This window comes from Melopsittacus undulatus, chromosome 8 (genome assembly GCF_012275295.1).
Source record: "Melopsittacus undulatus isolate bMelUnd1 chromosome 8, bMelUnd1.mat.Z, whole genome shotgun sequence".
NCBI classification, from domain to species: domain Eukaryota; kingdom Metazoa; phylum Chordata; class Aves; order Psittaciformes; family Psittaculidae; genus Melopsittacus; species Melopsittacus undulatus.
The window spans coordinates 4,062,619-4,082,137 of record NC_047534.1 but is presented as its reverse complement, the minus strand read 5'-3'; the positions used below and the strand labels follow the sequence as shown (position 1 = coordinate 4,082,137).

The 19,519-nt window shown below is 44.3% G+C and overlaps 1 protein-coding gene across 1 annotated transcript; it reads right to left on the bottom strand.

Moving 5' to 3' along the window:
* Positions 1-1,321: 1,321 nt before the first annotated feature.
* LOC101872174 (cytochrome P450 3A9-like) lies at positions 1,322-13,643 on the bottom strand. Its single transcript, XM_005145259.4, has 13 exons — positions 13,529-13,643; positions 10,484-10,577; positions 10,010-10,062; positions 8,805-8,904; positions 8,092-8,205; positions 7,722-7,810; positions 6,600-6,748; positions 5,470-5,597; positions 4,736-4,820; positions 4,185-4,345; positions 3,533-3,759; positions 2,169-2,331; positions 1,322-1,956 (listed from the first exon to the last, which is right to left on the bottom strand). The coding sequence occupies exons 1-13, from the start codon at positions 13,597-13,599 to the stop codon at positions 1,858-1,860; spliced, it is 1,533 nt and encodes a 510-aa protein (XP_005145316.2). The 5' UTR covers positions 13,600-13,643; the 3' UTR covers positions 1,322-1,857.
* Between the last annotated feature and the right edge of the window lie 5,876 nt (positions 13,644-19,519).

The following is a 19,519-nucleotide window of genomic DNA, read 5'->3' as shown; positions in this document are numbered from 1 at the left end:
GGGTGCTGAGGCCCTGGAATGGGTTGCCCAAAGAAGTGGTAAATACCCCATTCCTGGCAGTGTTGAAGGCCAGGCTGGACAGAGCCTTGAGAGACAGGGTCTAGTGGGAGGCATCCCTGTCTATGGCAGTGGGGTTGGAACTGGATCATGTTAAGGTCCTTTCCAACCCAAACCATTCTATGGTTCTATATCTTCCAGTGAGAGTTCTTAACCTCTGTTAAGAGATGAGCAACAGTTTAAACTGAGGAAGGGCTGTACTGGCAGCAGTCCTAACTATGCCTTCTTGTGTACATAGCAAAACCCAAACAATTCTTCACAGATGATGAATCAGAAGGGAGCACTATAATTGTTTAATGTGCCTTTTGGGACAGCACAAGCTGCTTACTCTTGAATTAAAGGCTGGTGAATGTTGCTGTATCTAACTGAAAAAATAGACTACTTTGATCTGGGGACTTCCAGTGATCAGGAATCCCCTGCACTCTTGGCTGGCCACTCCCAAGCCCATTGCCACTGTTAAAGAATGGACATGAATTCTTGAGTGAATGTGTATTATGTTGGATGGAGGCGTTAGGGTCATGTTGCAGTTTTATCTGCTAGACTAAAGAGAGATGCGTGTGGCTGGGGTTGTGTGGAAATGAGAGACCATGATTTGGGAAGTATTGCTGGAACAGAGTTAAGGGGTGCCTTGATCTGGTTTGCAGCTCCTCTAAAAACCTTTCCCAATTTACTAGCATCCTTCTTGGTTTGTAGGTGCCACAATATACTGGGGTTAACTGGCATGTGAAATTCAAGCCTGGGGGAGCCTCCTACCTGCCTTTTGATACTCCCTGTTTATATGGTCAGGGATGACAGAAGTCCTTCAGTCAAAGCATCATGCTGATGGCAGGATTGGCCCATAGGGCCCAAACTGTAAAGCAAAGCAGCTCACAGTGGGATAAAATCCTACCATGAGTAATGTGTAAACTCCACCAATGGCTCTGGGAGGCAAGGCTCAGCTAAAAGCTGTGTCCAGGCAATTTCCCCGGGAGCAGTGGCCCTCCTGCAGTGACTCCTGCTGCTCACTGCAATTTATCCTGTCGCTCCAGCATGGAAAAGATTTGGCTGATGCTGAACTGAAGGCAACCTCTTAATCAAACTAAGAGGTGGGAGTTATAGTGTTTGTAAAATACTGTACAAATGGGAGGGTTTGATGGCATTAAATGAAGGATCCGATTCATTAAATTAAGTGGAAAGCAATGTACATGGATAATTTCAAGGGTTGAGGCTGAATACGGTTTTTAAATAGGAAGTGATCAGCTGCTATACACAACACAGAGCAGCTCTCAAACATTTTTAATGACAGTATTTGTACACACTTTAGTTTAATTAACACATGGCACAAGAGAGGTTTGGTAACTAGGATGTAGTCTCACACCAGTCATCTCAATTATAACACATGAAATCTCAAGCATAGATACACCAAGAACACCACCCATCCCTGCCTCACAGGGTCTGGTGACTTGAATTTCCATCACACCTTGTTTCTCTTGGATGCAACAGTAATTCCTTCTCTCCAGATGGAGAGGTTCCCTTAGAATCATAGAATAGTTAGAAGAGGGTGATCAGCTCCTCATTTGGATTTATTTCTTGTTTTCTGCAATCAGAATTAAGGAGACTGTGTATTGTCACTGCCCAGTGAACCACGATACATTTCTGACAGCTATGTTCATTAGTAAATATGTAGTAATTGCTTCCAGAACTAACTAGAGCTGCTCTTGTGTGCCTGTACGTGTAGGAGAGATTTCCTCTGATGTGTGATCCCTTTGCTAGCACAGCACTCATTAGACACTGGAGAACTGTTGCAGAGACAGCTGGGTTTTATGCCTCCGCTGATGCAGCGTTGGTCCGGGGGACTAACTTCAGAATAATTGGTTTCTTTGGTTTTAGGAGTCCCTGTGAACTCAGCTGGAGAGGGATCTGCAACAATAAGAGGGAAAACACGCTTGGAGTTAGACAAATCGAGTAAGTAGAGATTAAAGGAAAGAAACTTGGCCACGGTTTGGCCATAACTTAATCTGTAGTGCCTGAAAGTGCAGCTCCCTGAAGGCGCAAAGCATTGGCACCCACAGTGTGAAACTTAAGCACCTGGTTCTTCATGTGAGAGTTTCAAAGCATAGCATACTCCTCACCTCGGTTTCTTTGCAGGTCTGGAAGGTGAAATGTTGCAACAGGCTGGCGATGGCAACTTTCAGAGTCAGCAGAGCAAAGCGCATCCCAATGCAGTTCCGGGGACCAGCTCCAAAGGGCAGGTAAGTATATGGGTCTATGCCCTCTTTGTTTTCCTTACTGAATCTGGATAATGATATGGTTGGGGAAAAGAAATGAAGGCAGCAAATACCCAAAAATCTGCATATCTGTATTACTTATCCAGAGATCTCTTACTGGTACCCTACTAAGTCTTGTTCGGCTTTTTGTGTCTCTGTGTACCCCAGCAATTGAGTGTCTAGGACATGGTGGGATCCCACTTGAGTGATTTCAGTTATGCCCATCCAGACTGTTAGAAGTTGGAAGCAAGGGAAAAGTCTAGGCAATATGCTCTCCCAAGTGACCAACATTTCCTATCTGGGACTGGAGCACCTCCTGTATGGAGACAGGCTGAGAAAGTTGGGGCTGTTCAGCCTGGAGAAGAGAAGGCTGTGTGGAGACCTCAGAGCAGCCTTCCAGTGTCTAAAGGGGGCCTATAGGGATGCTGGGGAGGGACTCTTCATCAGGGACTGTAGTGACAGGACAAGGGGTAACGGGTTGAAACTGAAACAGGGGAAGTTTAGATTGGGTATAAGGAGGAAGTTCTTTACTGTAAGGGTGCTGAGGCACTGGAATGGGTTGCCCAGGGAGGTTGTGAATGCTCCATCCCTGGTGGTGTTCAAGGCCAGGTTGGATGAAGCCTTGGGCAGCATGGTTTAGTGTGAGGTGTCCCTGCCCATGGCAGGGGGCTTGGAACTGGATGAGCTTAAAGTCCTTTCCAACCCAAACCGTTCTATGATTCTAAACCACAAGCCATGTTGGTTAGGAGCAGCATATCGCTTCAGTCTTGCTGGGAATGAGAGGTAGATGCCACATATAAAAATTACCAACTAGGGAAAAGTTATTACTGCCTTGAAGATGGGAGGGAAAACACCTCTGGAAGGATCAATGCTGTTTGATTCTGATGTATTTGGTAGCAAAGCCTGTGTGAGGGAAACAGGCTCAGCAATGGCTTGCAGTCACAAAAGCCCAGCAGCTACTCTGTCAGCAAGCCTCAACACTGTGTACAAGATGTTGTGAGGTATCAATGTCATTCTCCCAATAAGATTATGTTATTTGAAACCCTACTTTAAGCACAAAGCTCATTTTCTTCAAATGGCATTCCCATGAGCCTGCAATTTCTCATTGGTATTGTTTGTAAAAAGATAGGAAGAACACCATTAGGAAGCTAATCAGAGATTAATACTTAATTACCACATGAGGAAAAAGCAGCATGATAGTTCTTTGCTTTCATTATGCTCTTCTGTACCTTTCTGGTCTGAATTCTTCTGGGTTTGGCCAGTACTCGGGGTTGCGGTGCAGGGTATAGGGTGGGATCATAACAAGGGTTCCTTTGGGAATGGTCACTCCATTTATTTCGACGTCTTTCTTGCAGGCTCTCTCAATTCGTCCTCCAATGGGAAAGAGCCGAAGGGTTTCACTCACTATCATGTCAAGATATTCCAACTGCATCATTGCATCGTAAGTGAGAGGAGCCTGGAGGACAACAAGATAAAAGTGACCAAGTATGTTGGTATGAGGACTGGATTGTCCTAAAATAACTACTGAGACCAACGTGTGCGCAGCTTGTACTGCCCCAACTATGCCTCAGACTCACTGAAGAACAAAATGCAAGGTAGAAATTGCAGAATTGGTTTCATTTTCCATCTTTTGGTGATGGCAATGCCTGGAAATCCACATCCACTTGTGTATGGGTGCAGACTATGGCAGATGGGTTTGGAGAGTGGGGTACCTGCAAGGTTTCAGCTGCTAAAAGAAAATCACTGCAGGGCTGAGTTGCCTTTGTGTGTGCTTGATCCAATGGGAGGATGTTTAGGAGTTAAAGGTTTCTCATTGTCTTGACTGGACAAGGAGGACAGCAGGGTCAGAGGGTCTTCACCATCCCCTCAGCATCCCCTTACCTTGTTGGGTAAAACGGTGTCTATTTCATCCAGCAGTTTTTGCTGCACATCAGGATGCATGGCCAGTTCGTATGCCAGGTAACAGAGCGTGTTGCTGGTGGGCTCGTACCCAGCAAATATAAAGATGAATGCTTGTGATAGGATCTCTGTGTCAGTCAGGGCTGTGAGGAGACAGGACATGAGGAGATGAACAAAACCAGTGTTGGCTGATGGTCTCAACAAGGAACAGGGAGCCAGAGGTGGGGTTTAGGCAGGTTTGTTGCACTTGTTTTCTATTAACAGAGAGCTGCTCTGTCTGTCTGGAAGAAGACATTTGACAGAGGAGCCAGGCAATGGCCACATGGAATGGATGTGGCAGTCCTACTCCCTTGACAAAGGACCTGAGGGATTCCCTTCAGCCTTCATGCTGGCAGCAAGGGGCAAATGCTTCTGCCTGGAGCTCATCAGTAGCGATGGTGGTGACCCATTAAGCCTTTTCCTGGGAAACAGGTCCCCAGCTCCTCTCATTCCCACAGCCCCCATTGCTGTGATGAGTATTTAAATATTATTACCCTTATATGAGTGATTTGCTCCATTGCTCCCGTGATTGTTGGAGGTTTTGGATTCGATCATCAGCTGCAGAAAATCTACTCTGCCCTGAGAAGAAAAGCAGGAGAGTTTCTTTGGTGATAGGTCCCTCGGAGGGCTCAGATAAGCAGATTTCATAGCCTAAGCACAATTGTTAAACTTGAAATGCACATGATTTCCTCATTGGAAAACCATAACACTTATTTTTTATTTTGGAAACCTGTCTGTCCTTTTTGTGAGGCCATTGGGTGGGAAAGCAGGGTCTTGGATTAATTTTTGGAAAGGGATCTGAACTCTAAAAGGGAGCATTTTGCCTTTAAACAGCTTCAACATGTGAAAAGTGAGAGGAAAAGGTACAAACCTGACAGCTGCAATTGCTGCTCTTGTGCTGCTTACTCTGCTCTCTCTTATCCTCTGCCTAATCATCCTCAGGGAGTCTCTGACTTGGTACAAGTTCTGCAAACCTGAGCTTAGTTCAGTTGTCCCAAGCCTTTATCTGGCTTTAGCTTCAGATCTATGTGCAATGTCCACTTGCAGCTCTGCCAGGACTGCTCAGGTGAGGCTTTTCTGACAGTATTGAAATCAGGTGTTCACACTTGAGTGGATTCAATGGGTTCAGTCATTGTATTTTAGCTTCACCTTTGATATCATTACCCTAATTGCATTCCACTTAAGTGTATTTCCTGGCACAATTTCTAGCAAGTCCACATTCGCTTACCTTGTGGGTCTCCTTTTCACGATCCTGCTTAATTTTGGAGAGGGATCTCATGAAGAAATCTACAGCATCACCAGGGAAGAAGCTTACATTCATCTTGACCAAAAGAGGAGTAATAAATGGGAATACAACTGGGGGGGAGAGAGAACAAAATTGCACACTGTAAATAAACTCTACCTCAGAAGATAGTTATGGATGTTACTGAAGAAATAATGATGCTACTAAAACTATTTCCTTTCTTGATTCTTTATGTGGGGAAAGTCTGGACCTTGCCTTTTTTCCTCTTTCTCCTTCCCTTGGGATAGTTTGTCTTGATGCAACCTTCTCCCAGTGGGCACAGCTGAGCTGGGTATAGTCATTGCTTTAAGAGATGGCCGAAGCATATGCCAGCTTCTTTTTTGAAGGCATTGTTTTCTAAGGACAGGGTACGTCTGTACATTGTACAGCAGGAATGTGGCTTAGAAGAGAAATAGTGCAGATCCTGCATTCTGCTTGCAGGCTGAGCTATTCACTGCCATGCTGTGCTCATACAAACATTTTCAAGTCCCCTTAAGAGCATTTCCTTAATTGTGGAAAGTAGAGTTCGAGCTCATGTATAGCTTCAGTACAGCACCAGAACCTCCCCTATGCACAGATCACAACTTTCCCTATGTTTTAGCAAGGTATCTAATCTTGATTTTAAGGTTGCAAGTGATTTAAGGTCCATCACCATCACTACTGAACTATTTCACTACTAGAAAATAACATTTAATTACAGTCCCTCCTCAGTGCTACCTCCCAGAAAATGCATTTCAGATAACACCACTCAAGCCTCACACCTCAACTTGCTTTTCCACCCTCGAATCATCTTTCAGCACTTATTTGGATACTGGCTGGGATGTTCATCTGTTCCTTGCATTGTGGATGCCAAAGGTGGAGGAAGCTTTTACCTATCTCCTTACCAGAGTTTTAGCATGAAGCTAACAACAAAGAAATGGTGAAACAAGAGCCTTTAGAACTTCCATCCTTGCTAGTATAGTTATCGAAGCAATGGCTGATTGGTTAATGTATAGGATGCACCAGTCTCTAATACACCAGTCACACTTCAGTAGTACTCTAACACTTGAATGAAGTTATCAACAAAAAGCCCTCACACGTCAAGATGAAGACTGGGTCAAAAAAGTCAAACTTGACCAGCTTCTGCATCTCTCTGACAAAGGGGTCTTTGGGGTTGTTCATGGAGTCAAGGTTCACACCAAATGAAGTGCTGGTGACAACGTCCATGCTGTAGCTTCCAAAGATGCTGAGGAAAGATGGAAAAGATAGACTGTGGTTAAATATTCAGACCAAGAGGGTGTATTTCTTCCTAATGCTTATGTGACATTCAAATAAAGGTCTTGTAAGACTTCCTGCCCTGGTTTTGAGAAGGAAATTGGATAGATGGTAACTGAAATCACTTGGAGTGAAAGGGACAGATTTTGAAAGCTTTGGTTTCAAGCCTTTGTGGGCTTAGAAAGAGCACAGCTTTTCTGAGGGTTTTAAAAGTGTGTGGCTACATGAATGTGTTAGTGCAAGGACAGCATGTGGCTCTTGAGCATGTTAACCTCTTAGGAGGGGTGGTTACACACCTTGCTTCAAACATGCCATGCAAATGTTCTTGTTCAACCCAGCACAGCTCTATAATACTGCAAACTGTCCAAGCCCTCTCCTTATGAGTAGGGGAAAGCTTTGCTTGTATGTGTCTGCTGCTTCTGTATTTGTGCTTTGAAATTGAGGGTGAACTACACAGGTTTTGTTCCAGAGCCCATAGGGAGGGCACGGATGAGGATGACACACACAGACCACGAGACAGCCTCCTTCCCCACTACCCTCAGCAATAGGGCATCCAGTAGTGTGTGTTGGGGCAGAGACCAGCAACCCCAGTGTCCCACAGTATAATAATGTATTGAGATCCGAAGTCTATGGAGGGAAAAGTGGCTTTTCCCAGCGGATTTGGGGTTATCTTGGATCTGTGGATTCACAAAACTGTGCTGGAGCACTTTTCTCCCTATCTAATCCCCTTTCAAAGACTTCTCTCTGAGGGTGTGCCTCTAGGAAGTTTCACTAACACCCCAGCTTATGTTTTCCAATTCAAAATCTAGCCAGGCTTTTGGCTGCATCCTCATCCTCATTCCTCACCTCGGAGGTCTGGTTTACCCAGTGAACGAGTTGTGTTACCAGTAAAGAATGGAGCTAACAAGGTTTGCTGCAGTCTGCTGCTCCTAGGAGCTACTTACTCCTTTACAGATATACAATCGTTCTTTTCCACTTGCTTTTGGACATTTTTCACCAACATTTCCCCATAGTGTTTCATTATAGGGAACATCTGTAACACAAGCCAGATACGGTCAGTTAAGTAGAGTACACTTTACTCCTGTAAGACAAGCTTGCACAGGCTACAAGGAGTTTCATGAATATTTACAAATATGATCTTTCTGCTAAGGTTTTATTTTAAACCTTTTTTATCTTAAATTAGGCATAAATTAAAGAGGCCAGCTCAGTTGCCAGGTTCTGACAGAAGAAATCAGACCCCTGTGACAATCCCAACCTAAAGACACTGTCTCCTGACTTTCTGATTTAGTTTGTATCTGCTCCTCTGTGTTTTACCTCCTTTAGTTTCCCACTGGTGAAGGTTGGAGAGAGCACAGTACGAATCCTTTTCCACTGTTCATCTTCAGCTAATGAGACAGCATTGTTCAGCACCCCTGCTAGATCTATATGCTGGAGGGGAAGAAAGCAAAGTGTTAACCCCAGGAAAGATAGCAGCTTCCTAGCAAGGATGGGAATGTAGCATGCATGTCCCTGACTAGGCTGTTTCAAGGGCTTTAGTACTGGCAGCAGGCTTAAGGCCTTATAAGCAGCCTCTCTCAAGACACATATACATAAATAATCTCCTTTCCTGCAGTAAACCAGCTGTGATATGCCATTTCTGTATCCAGACCAAGCAACCCAACAAGCCCAACATCCATACGTACGTATTGTCTGTACCCATACCTGACTGTACGACCTGAAGCCTGCATTCCAGCTATGGCACACGGGCTAACTGGACCCTTACAGGCTCCTGCATGCTCGCTCAGATTCAAATTCATCCATCTAAATATATGGATGAGAGCAAAATTTGATGTGCAGGCAGCTAGCTTCCTCTGCCAGCCTGGGTATGCCGTCCCCAGGCTGTAAGGCAGGGGAACAGTGACATGCAGTGGCCATTTCCAGCAATCCCTATAGTGCAGTCACTCAGCCCCTATGGGAGCCCTGCTAAATGCTTGTCTTCTGGAGTTCATTTTCTGGACTCTGGTACATCATCATGCTTCAGGTCTTACCCTCCTGTTGGTAAAGGTGGAGTAGCACTCTTTCACCAACACAGATTTAATGATCTGGGGGTCCATGACAGCCACCACAGGTTGCCTGCCATCATAAATCCTGGTGGGGAGAGAACAGGAGACAGATAAGCAACCCCATAGAGTTGAAGTGTGAAGCTTGCCTGATTCCCATGAAACAAAATGTGTTAAACGCTCCTACATCAACAGTCCTGGTGTTCTGCAGATGCCGAAGTACAGAAACATAGGAAGTGGGGATGGAAAAGGACTCCCAGGCCTTTTCCCATCTGGTTTTGTAGATAAAGGGGGCTAAACACCTCCCGGATTCATTGGGAAATGAAAAGAACTCAGTCCCTCACAGGACCAGATACTAAATGAAGCAAGTGTCTTCACTTTCTCTCCCAACTCTCTGTGGTTTTCCAGGCACTTAAGCACATTACAGTATTAGAAGGAAACTTGTTCGACCCCTTTCAGGCTCTTGAATTGGGTGTCTGGAGACTTGGGCTGACAGCACTGAAATATCCTTGGAGATGAAACTCAGTCCTTGTTTTTGTCTTTCTAAGCTGCTGGTTCTGAATGTTTTCCTGGAACAGATGTAGATTAAGTGGATTGATGTGCTTTCCCCATTTATGTAAAGATATCTTTTGCAGGCTCCGTTTTTGAAGTTGCAATAGGGGAATAGGGGACCAATGGATGTACTATAGAGGATGCACCACAACTTTGTAGCCCAAGTTACAACAGCAGCAATGAAAGCCTTAGGAGGTGTCCAGAGCAGAGCAACAATAATAGCTCTAGGTCCCACTGTGGCAAGTAAGGACCAGCAGCAGAAGATCTGCTTCTTAACTCAGTATTGGGAGTCACTCATGTTCCTGTGCTGTTGGTAAACCAGAGGAACCTGATCTCCTGGTTCTAGGTTCTCCCTTAAGTAAACAGTTTTGATGCTGTTTTTGTTAGAAGCAGGTGAGGGCCTTTTGCTACCAACTTTAAGACAGCTTTCATAGTATATGTCAAAGCAATTTCCATATAGCATGACAGCAGCACTGCAATCATCAGGCTTTCAGCCATCACAAGCACCCTGTCGTTGCTGTACTTGTGCTGGGACCATCAGGGCTGCAGGTAGAGAAAAGGGAACTTTCCTACTGAATTTCTTCTCCTCTTTGTATGGATTCTGGTTTTACCTTAAGAAGAGACCAGTGGTTCATACTCACCCCCAGATTTTCCCGTATTTCTGGAAGCATTCATCATCAAACTCCAAGAAACCCTGTGGAAAGCAATTTAGAAGTTATCTCAGGGATGATGCAGCGGAGGGGATGATGCTGGAGACAGTGCATTGGGGGGAATAACTGTAAACTGGTGTTCAGAGCTGCCTTCTGAGTTCTCCTTCCCTCTGAAACATCACAAAGGACAGCATAAATGTACAGTGTGCTTGTGAATGAGATGTTTACCAGGATGCTGGCAAAGGGCAGCTGTAAATCAGCCACCCATGAGTGCCTGTTTGATGATGCTGTAAAGACAAGGCCCTGTGGTTTGTGGTGTTGTGCCCTGATCCCACATTGGCCTTTGCACTTTTGCTTTCAAGCAGAGCTTGGCATTTGGAGATAACTTATCATCACCACGTATCCATTTAGCTGTATGAGTAAAGGGCAGATATTTCTGGAACAAGAAAGGCTTCAGTCACTTACTTTGCGATATTCCAGGCATGTCCCAAAGAACGGCAGAGGTCTTGGCCCAGGAATACCCAGCTTCTTGAACACACCAAATGGCCAGGTCCCATATCTGTGGGACAGAAAAGACAACTGAGTGCTACATCTCAATGGCACTGGGGCTGAGAGCATTCACTAAACCTGGAGGATGCAGCAACGTCCCTTTGGAGACAAGGTAGAAAAGGTTGATCCGGGAGGTGGAAAAGTGGCCCAGAACAAATTTGCCTTGTACAGACTGCTTAATAAACATGGTAAAGCTCACTACTGCCATACAGAGCTTCAGAGAGATCACTTTGATATAAGAGCAGCTGTCTCCTGAAGGCAGAGGTGCACTGGAGCAAACAGGACCTTAAAGCCTTTAGCAAAAGTCAAACGCGGAGCTCATTGCCAACCAAACAAGAGGCAGAAAAGAGCTGGAACAAGGAACACCAAGCTTACATGTTTTTATTGAAGAGGAATCAAAGCAGTGCCAGAAGGGATGTCCCAAACAGGCTTTTGTCAAGCTGGACTCTAATTTCATTTATTGTTCTCTCTCCCCTTAACCCAGCGTTAGCTCAGTGGTGCATCAGGGACTCTTGTCTTGATGGGTTTCTCTTTAGGTTTTATTGACAGCTTTGCAGATTTCTTCCCTCTTGAAGCACCCTTTTTGGAAGCTGTGAAGTTATTATTTCTACCTCAGGGCCTTCTGTTTCTCAACAAAGGCCTGGGCTGCAGCCCTCTGAAGGTTGTCTTTGGCTGTATTGAAAGAGCTCCTCAAAGTATTTGTTTTTATTTAGTAGCTGCAGCTTCCCAAGTGAGCAGGATTGCAGAAGGGATGTAAAACTGCAAAGGTTTGGAGAAGGAATGTTATCCAAGATCCTATTTAGGCCATGTGGCAGCTGCTGGCATCTTTGGGATGCTTTCCTGAAAAGTGACAGTCTAGGCTGGGATTTAAGGGGTTTCCCTTGCAATTAGTAATGCTTTTCTAAATGTGAGGGTCCACAAATGTGATCAGTCCCTGCAGCACAGGTTTTGCCAGAGCACAAAAGCAGACCTCATCTTATAGTCATAGGATCATAGAGTAGTTAGGGTTGGAAAAGACCTTAAGGTCATCCAGTTCCAAGCCCCCTGCCATGGGCAGGGACACCTCACACTAAACCATGGCACCCAAGGCTCAGTCCAACCTGACCTTGAACACTGCCAGGGATGGAGCATTTACTTCTTTGGGCAACCTGCTGCAGTGCCTTACCACCCTCCCAGTAAAGTTCAAACAGAGCAGGCAAGAAGCAAGGAATGGAGTGTTTCCAGGTGTAGGAAGGTTTCCCAGAGCTCAGTTGGTCAATGCTTAATCTTTTGCTGTCAAACGTTAACTCAGTAGTAGGTATAAAATGGTTGTGGACTCTCATTTCAATGTTTGTGGACAGCCAGGGCTGTGGGAGGACCAGGAAATGCCAGGCTGGGTTGGGTACAAAGCCCCAGAACGCTATTGGAATGTACGCTAGGCTTAATCCGGTTGAAACACAGTCAGAAAAAACTCAGTCTGATGCTCTTATGACTGAAATGTGACATGATTTTCTGCAGGGTAAGGATCATTCAGTGTAAAGCTAGAGAATAAATGACTAAGCAGTAATGACACTGCTTCTTATCAAGGAAGTGAACCAGAAATGCCGGATACTCTTCCACATGTGAACTGGAACAGAGTTGCCCTAGATGGACAAGAAGCATCTGAAGCACCTCCCAGTGCTAATGGGCAGTGAAATTTCTATCTTAGTTCAGAGAGCAGAGCAGAAGGAACTGGGCTTCATCCCTTTTGTCCCAGCTAAATTGTTAAGTGGCTGTAGAAGATGGGGAGTCTCGTAACTAGCAAGATGAGATGGCACCAGTGTCATTGAAATACGAGGGTTTGGGTCAAGAATGAGGGTGGATTTTTTTGAGTTGATGGGGTTTTTGTTGTTGTTGTTGGTTGTTTTTTTCTTAAAGTCTACCCCAAAGAGGCTTTTGAGTGATCAAAATGACAGGAAAAGGTCTGAAAAACAAGTCTGCAAAGTTTCAGAGCTTACTGAACCGCTGTGGTTGGAGCACTGCCAGGGCAGACAAATGGATTGTACTTGCTTGTACCACATTAATCGTTAAGGTTTATGGCGAGCAACACGCTGCCTCTGCCTCAGGGCTTGTCAATACTACAAAGTTTGTCAGTCTAGCCTTGCTGGCAGGGGTTGCTAGCAGAGATGCTCTGTGTCCCAGCAGAAGGGGGTTTTCAGCCAGCCCTGCTATGCTGCAGCACTGAATGTCATCAGCAAAGCAGAGAAAAGCATTTTTCATTATCACAGCTCCCCTGAAGCAGTGGGGTCCACTTCAGACTGCCAGGATAGGAAAAGCCAGGAGCAGGGAGCTGACCTTGCTCTGGGCTTTGTTTCTTCACACAGCAAGGCTGGGCTGTGGGTATGGGGCATAGGATGCTGCCCCTGCACCCATGTGGCAAATCTGGCTTCTGCAAGCATCCCTTCTAGTCCAGGTGCCCATGTGTGAAGCATCTTACATGGACATTACAGAAGCAGTCAGGAGAAGTAAAAGCTGATCTTACAAATACTCTTTTTCTGGTGCCTTTCTGTTGCTTTCCACCTTTGCAGGTCATGCAGTAGGGTCATCTACTGCTTGTTCCCCTCCATAAGGCAACCTCAGCCAAGGAAGCAGAGCTTTCCTTAGGCTGTATTTCCGTGGAAAATGACCTGAAGGAGCACAATCCTCAATTGAAGCCAGCACCCTGCTGGTAATGAATGCTTGGCACCATTACTATTTGATTATTGCTTTGATGCTTAGCAGCAAAATCATAAGTGCACAGGAATACTTCAAACCTCAGAGCAAGATCACACATCTTTATGGTCTTTAGACTCCTCTGTAATTCCCAGAGCCTAGTTAGAAGCTGGAAATCTGGAAATCAAACCTATCTGTTTGCTCTTCAGCTGAGCAGTTGCATAAAAACAAACAGTAGCAAGAACAGGAACATGGCATGAGCAAACAACCAGTAAAGAATATTTTACTCACACTAGCAGGAGGACTACGAAAACAAGCACAAGGGCCCATGTGTCCGTAAGGAAGGAGGGAAGAAGGTTCATTTTGGTTCTTCTCTGGTTGCCTTTGAGTTCTGTCTTGATGTCTGTCCTAAGTCTATGGGGAAATAGGAGTGTTTCGCAGTGTGTAACCTTTTGTGTCCAATCAGCTAATGTAGGGGCTGTCCCTCTGTCACAAAGGAGGAGGAGTGGAACGCGAAGATAGCAAGGTATGCTAATCTCAAATGCAATATTCATGTGATAGATAAATACCTGGGTAAACGGTCTAAGGTTCAAAGTATTTAATACATATGTTACTGGGCATTTCAGCTCTTTTCTCTGTTGTAATATTAAGTAGTAACTGACTTCTCATTGATGCTCATGGGCTCCTACACCAAAGTAAATTAAACCAAATTACAATGAAAAGGTAAATCCCAAAGCAGGTGTCAGAGTTTGCTTACAAAAGGGAAGAAGTGAAAAGGTTATTCCTGTTGGATGACAAGGTCTTCTCTGGCAGCTGAATTGACTTTGGCAGAATTCAAGATTTTGTTTAAAATCTCTTTCTTTCTGTGATGTGAAGAGCAAACGCTGCCTGTGGTGGATCAGAAGCAGCTTCTAACAAAGGTAGGAATTTGGCCCTTATAAAGGCTTTAGAAGTCCACCTCATTTGATAGCCTGTGGCCAGGCAGTTTTTAAGAGGGATCCTGTCATTCCACAAGTGTAAGCGGTTAAAGTACCACCATTTCCAAAACACCAGCTTGTGGCTCATGAACAAAACCAGCACCCACCCTGCAGCAGCAGCTGCAAAAAGAGACAGTCAAAGGCAAAACACAGATTTTATGATGATTCTTCTGTAAGGATAGTGCAGGAAAGTGATAGCTTCCTATAGGAATGGACATGCTAAGGGAAGATTATGTTGATGAAGAAAGTTGGGCTGCTTGGATGGTGTTTGTTTAATGGCCATAATGTTAGGGCAGGAGGCTATACGTTTGCACAGGTGTGCACTACAGAATATTTAGTGCTTCATTCAGAACTATAAAATGAGTAATTCCCATCCTATTGGCAGAGCTGCCATCTTCAAAAGGGGGTTTACTGACTGAACTGGGTGCAAGCAACTGGGTGTTAGAGATGCTTGGCATACTTGTCTCCAAAGCTGATGCTGTAATTGATGCTGGGTTGACTGCTAAGTTGATCTCAGTTCACATGGTGATACAGGACACATTCTGAGAGTCACCTTCTGACTTAGCACCATTTGTATCTCATTTCACCGGTGCCTGGCCTTTGCTCTGACCTTCAGAGTCTGCTCAGTTGCAGATTATTTTGTGATGAACACGGTCTACTCTGGTTTGACATGAACAGGCAAGTTCATGACATAGTTACGCAAGCCTGTGTCAGGTGCCACCTTTCTTGATTCAGAGATGTTGAAAGAGCATGCAATCAAATAGGTGTTTCTGCATTCAGGAGCCTAACACAGCAGGGAATGTTTTCCTTTGTGCATTTTTGCCTTGAAATCTGAATTTATGGGGCACCAAACATTCTTGACTCACCCTTTTTGGAACCAGGTTTATACAGTTTATTCATGAAATAGGATTGCTGTGGGCCTCTCCATCCTCAGTAATAATAAGCTTCAGTCCTTGTCCTGTTTAGGTCATTTTAAGGGTCAAAATAGTCCCCAGGAAGAAACCTATAGAAAAATCCCAGATAGGTGCAAAGTTTTGCTGCTGGTTTTGCGTTGCAGTCTTATGATCTCTGCCAAATGGACTGTGCCTGTTGACTTCAAACAAAAACCTACCACCCTATTGAGAAAGCTGGTAGATAAACAGAAAGATCTCATGTCTTGCCAGACAAAATCAATCAGACATCAAGACCTCAATCCTTGCCAGAGGAAAAGTCAGTGATCCAAGAGCGAATGTCCAGTTTTCACATGACGTGTAAATCTAGCTCAGAGCTGCATTTATGCCCCAACTTGCTCTATATTAAAACTGGAAACCTCCAACTCTAGGCTGTGGTGCCCACTGAACTGCTAAGGGGTATGGCAAGCCAGCCAAGAGGTCGTGTTTGAGAGATGGCTCAGGCACCTTCAGAGAGGGGCCCAAAGACTTCTTCACAATGTCACACACGACATGCAATGCATGGCAGATTGGTGATGCTCACCCTCATCATTTAGGCTGCTGCACTGTATGATAGCTCCTGTGTTGCCACTGTGCTTCTGCGACAGCCACAGGTTGAGGGTGAGAGGTTTAAAAAGCCAAAGTTTGCCACAAATTTGGAAGAGAACTGAGCTGCTTTTCCACTTCTAATGCCCCTAAGTAGCTCAGATTAATGGATTAATGGCTTTCAGGAGAGCAAAATAACACCATGCTGTTATGTGCAGTATAATAAAGGAAGTATTCCTAATACAGGTTGTGAGCAAGGTGTGATAAGCAGGAGGGATTTCTTGTATAATAATGACAGGGGGCTGAGCAGTAATATGGAAAATCATGTATTTCTTCCATAAGCTGTGAAACCAAATGATGCAGGGTAAGAAAACCACTGTGGAACAGCAATTATGACTGGGGCACAGGTGTGAAGGAGAAAGAGCAGTTCAGAAGAGAAAGAACTATTGGCACAGTGGTTAACACTATGTGTCCATGACGAAAAGGACTACACAGGTATAAGGAGGGCCAGGCTGGATAAGCCTGAATCTTTAGGTCTACCTCTCTTTTGAGTATGGTCATGGAAGAAGTTCTCCTTTGGGAATTTGTTTTAGATTCCCAGGGCTGGACTGGTTGTGGTAGAGACTTTACAGCGCTCCTTGGGATATAAATGTTGCTGGGGAGTTGTACCATTATGGAGTAGTTTAAACTCTCTAGATACAGACCCTGAGAAATGTTATCAATCATGCTGAGTTTGGGTGATCTGCATGGTAGATGGCAGCTTTCTGCACTGGAGAAACACGAAACTGGCAAGCAGTGGAACTGGTTTAGTTTCTGTGTTGATAAGTAATTCAGGACACTCCAGAAGAACATTTCAGAGTAAAACCTCCTTGGGCTGAACAAAACACAATCATTTAGTTTAACACAAGTGGAAGCGTAAGCAAAAATAAGATTATAACTAAGGCTCTCTTTTTCAAGTGAACAAATTAATGAAACAAACCAGTGGATTATCTCAGACCCTTCAAGGTAGATTGTGTCTAACCTCCTTTTTAAAGTCTATGGTGCTAGTATTATCAGCCAGTTCTATGCCAAGAGACTTGTAGAACAGACTTTGCACCTAACTGCTTGAACAGCTACATTAAAAAGGATGCTCAGAATAAACCACCAGATAGGAGATAGAGACAAAAATAAAACAGCCAATAAAACCATGGTTTTGTGGTTCAGGGTATACAATTATATGTTCTGGCCATAAGATCTTTTGGGATGGGAGCTCATTTCTGTGCCCAACACAGAGCTATCCAGTATTTGAACATACGAGCCCACTGGGGTCCAATTAGGGGGGATCCAGCATCTCAGTGGCACTCCTCACTCCCTTGGAGATATGCCCTGAAAAACTTTGTTTGTTTACTCTAGCTAAGGGATAACTGGGCTGAAAGGAGCTTGCTATGAGATAAATGCCAGGTAGAAGAGCTATTTAATCAAATTATGATGTTGGCGCAGAGACAAATGGGTATGACCCAGCCACAGATAAATGCTAGGCTGGAAATGAGCGCAGTCGTGGCCTGGAAAGCTCGGGAGTCGTCTTATCATGGGGTTAGAAGAAAGGGAAAAAGCTCAGATAATGTAAAATGGGGCTAAATAAGACAGCTAGTGGGAGGAAGGAGCAATATATTAAATTTACCAACGCTCTTCTGCCAGAGCAGTGTGAGGAGTTCACTTTCTGCATAAGCAGATGATGTGGGGAAGCAACTATTTGTTTTCCCTGCTACACAGTGGTTTAGTTACCCGCAGGAAAACGCTTCATAATGGAGGTTACTTTTTGTTGTCAGTGGTTAAAATACTGGTACACTGCTGCTGGATACAAAAATCAATATATTCGGAGGAATCTCTAATGATACTTTATGGAGTTCTGCGTAGAGATGACTGATACCCTCCTGCACATAGATTTCAAAAGCTCACCAAAAAACCCTCAACAAAATGTAATTAATTCCCCTGGATGTTTTGTTCCATATATTGAGCTTTGGAACTACACAGAAACGAGGGCATTTTTTCTGATGTTTTTTTCAGTTAAATTAATATCCCTGGTATTTCTTCATAATCTTTACAATATATCATTATATTCCTTTTCATTCTAAGAAATGACAGCTACAAAAGCTGTGTGATATCTGGGTAGTTAATTAACTGAGCACTGCATTCTTTTGCCCAACCCAATACAGATGTCTGCTTGAGGTTCTCTGACTTTAAAATGAAGGAGGATTTAAGCCAAGATTCAGATGCTCCATTTGAAGCACCCTGCTAGCTCCACAGATGACTTTTTACCTGTGATGCAATGAAAGATAAGGTTACATCATACAGAGAAGGGGCAACAAGAACCTTGGGCAAATGCAAAGTAGAAGAGATGTATTTCTGACACAAGACATGTTCTTTCCTGGGTATTTCAGGGAAGACAGCTTGATGGGGCAATTGCGTGCGAGTGCTGCTTTGTTGCACCATAATTCTGGCAGGATCATTCCAAGAAGTGTCTGTGCACGTCATTGCCCAAGGAAACTTCTGCATTGGTATGTCAGAGCCTGGTGAAGTCAGTGCATTTGACTCATTCAGAACAATGGATTTGTCAGGGTGACAAATCAAATTGTTCGTCCAAAGGATAAAGGTTTTGTTATGCAAAGCACTGCATGAGGCTGCGCCTAAAGCAGGAATAACGTCATGTCTTTAGTCAGTGTCCCTGCCATTGCTGCACCTTCCCTGACTGTTTCTCAGGTCATGGTCCACTGTGGCTGTAGTTGCACTAGTTAGTAAGGATCATGAGACTCCAGTGTTTGTAATATAAGAAACCAGAATCCTTTCTCAGTGTGCTTTTAGATCACAGATCACTCACCACTCCATCACCTGACTGGGGGCTTGCTTTCTTCATTGCTCTTTGGTGGACTGGGATAGATGAGGCAGCCTCTCAAGATGAAGATGTGCAAAACTGGTCGGTGTCAGGGCTGTCATGGTTGGAGGTTCATTGAAAGGGCTGCACATGATGACAAAGATGGTTAGTTTTTAATGCATTTGACCTAAATAAGTGTTTCCAAATTGCTGCTCTATCACCCCCACTCCCTCTGGTCAGCTACTTGATCTACTCCCTGTAATGCTAGAGAAGGATTATCTCTAGGTTGTTTTCTTACCTCATGTCAGTGCATCCCAATAGATCCTTTTTCTCTCCTGTTTTCTAAATAGCATTTCCTCAGGGTCTAAAGTTTCAGCTTTAAGCCACACTGCTGGCTTTTTCAGTTAAAAGTAAAAGGCATTATTTTGAGAACCAGCCCCTAAAATTATCTTATGTGAGCAAAATACATGGGCATTTAGGTCATCTGAGCTGTACAGAATTACTCTGTGATAAGTCCTTTTCAGTATGCATTTGTGTTAAGATAGTTCTGCTGTAAAAAAAAGGGAAAGAAAAAAGTTGTGTCATGTCTACTGCAGATTAGAAATGAGTCTGAATGCTCCAATGAATTTTAAGTACCCAGCAGCATTGACCCAGGACAAAGAGCCCCTGGAAGTGGTTTATCTGAACTCAGGAGCTCATGCGAATAAATCCTTTGTGGTGTCACAAGTTCTGATCTCAGGCCTGCCTTTGAAAACATCTCTCTCTGCCTGATTCATGTATGCAGATACCTTGTTGAATGTTTAAGCAATGTGATGGTATTCAAATGGCTGAGCCTGGAAATCCTTAACAAAAGGCTGGGAGAGGATGTGTCCCACTGGAATAGAGTCTACCAGTCCCAAGAAAACAGGCACCTTGTCTCTCAGGGGACTTTCCTTTGACCCTTCTGTGCCTTAATGCAATGTTGTGCCCCTTTAGCTTT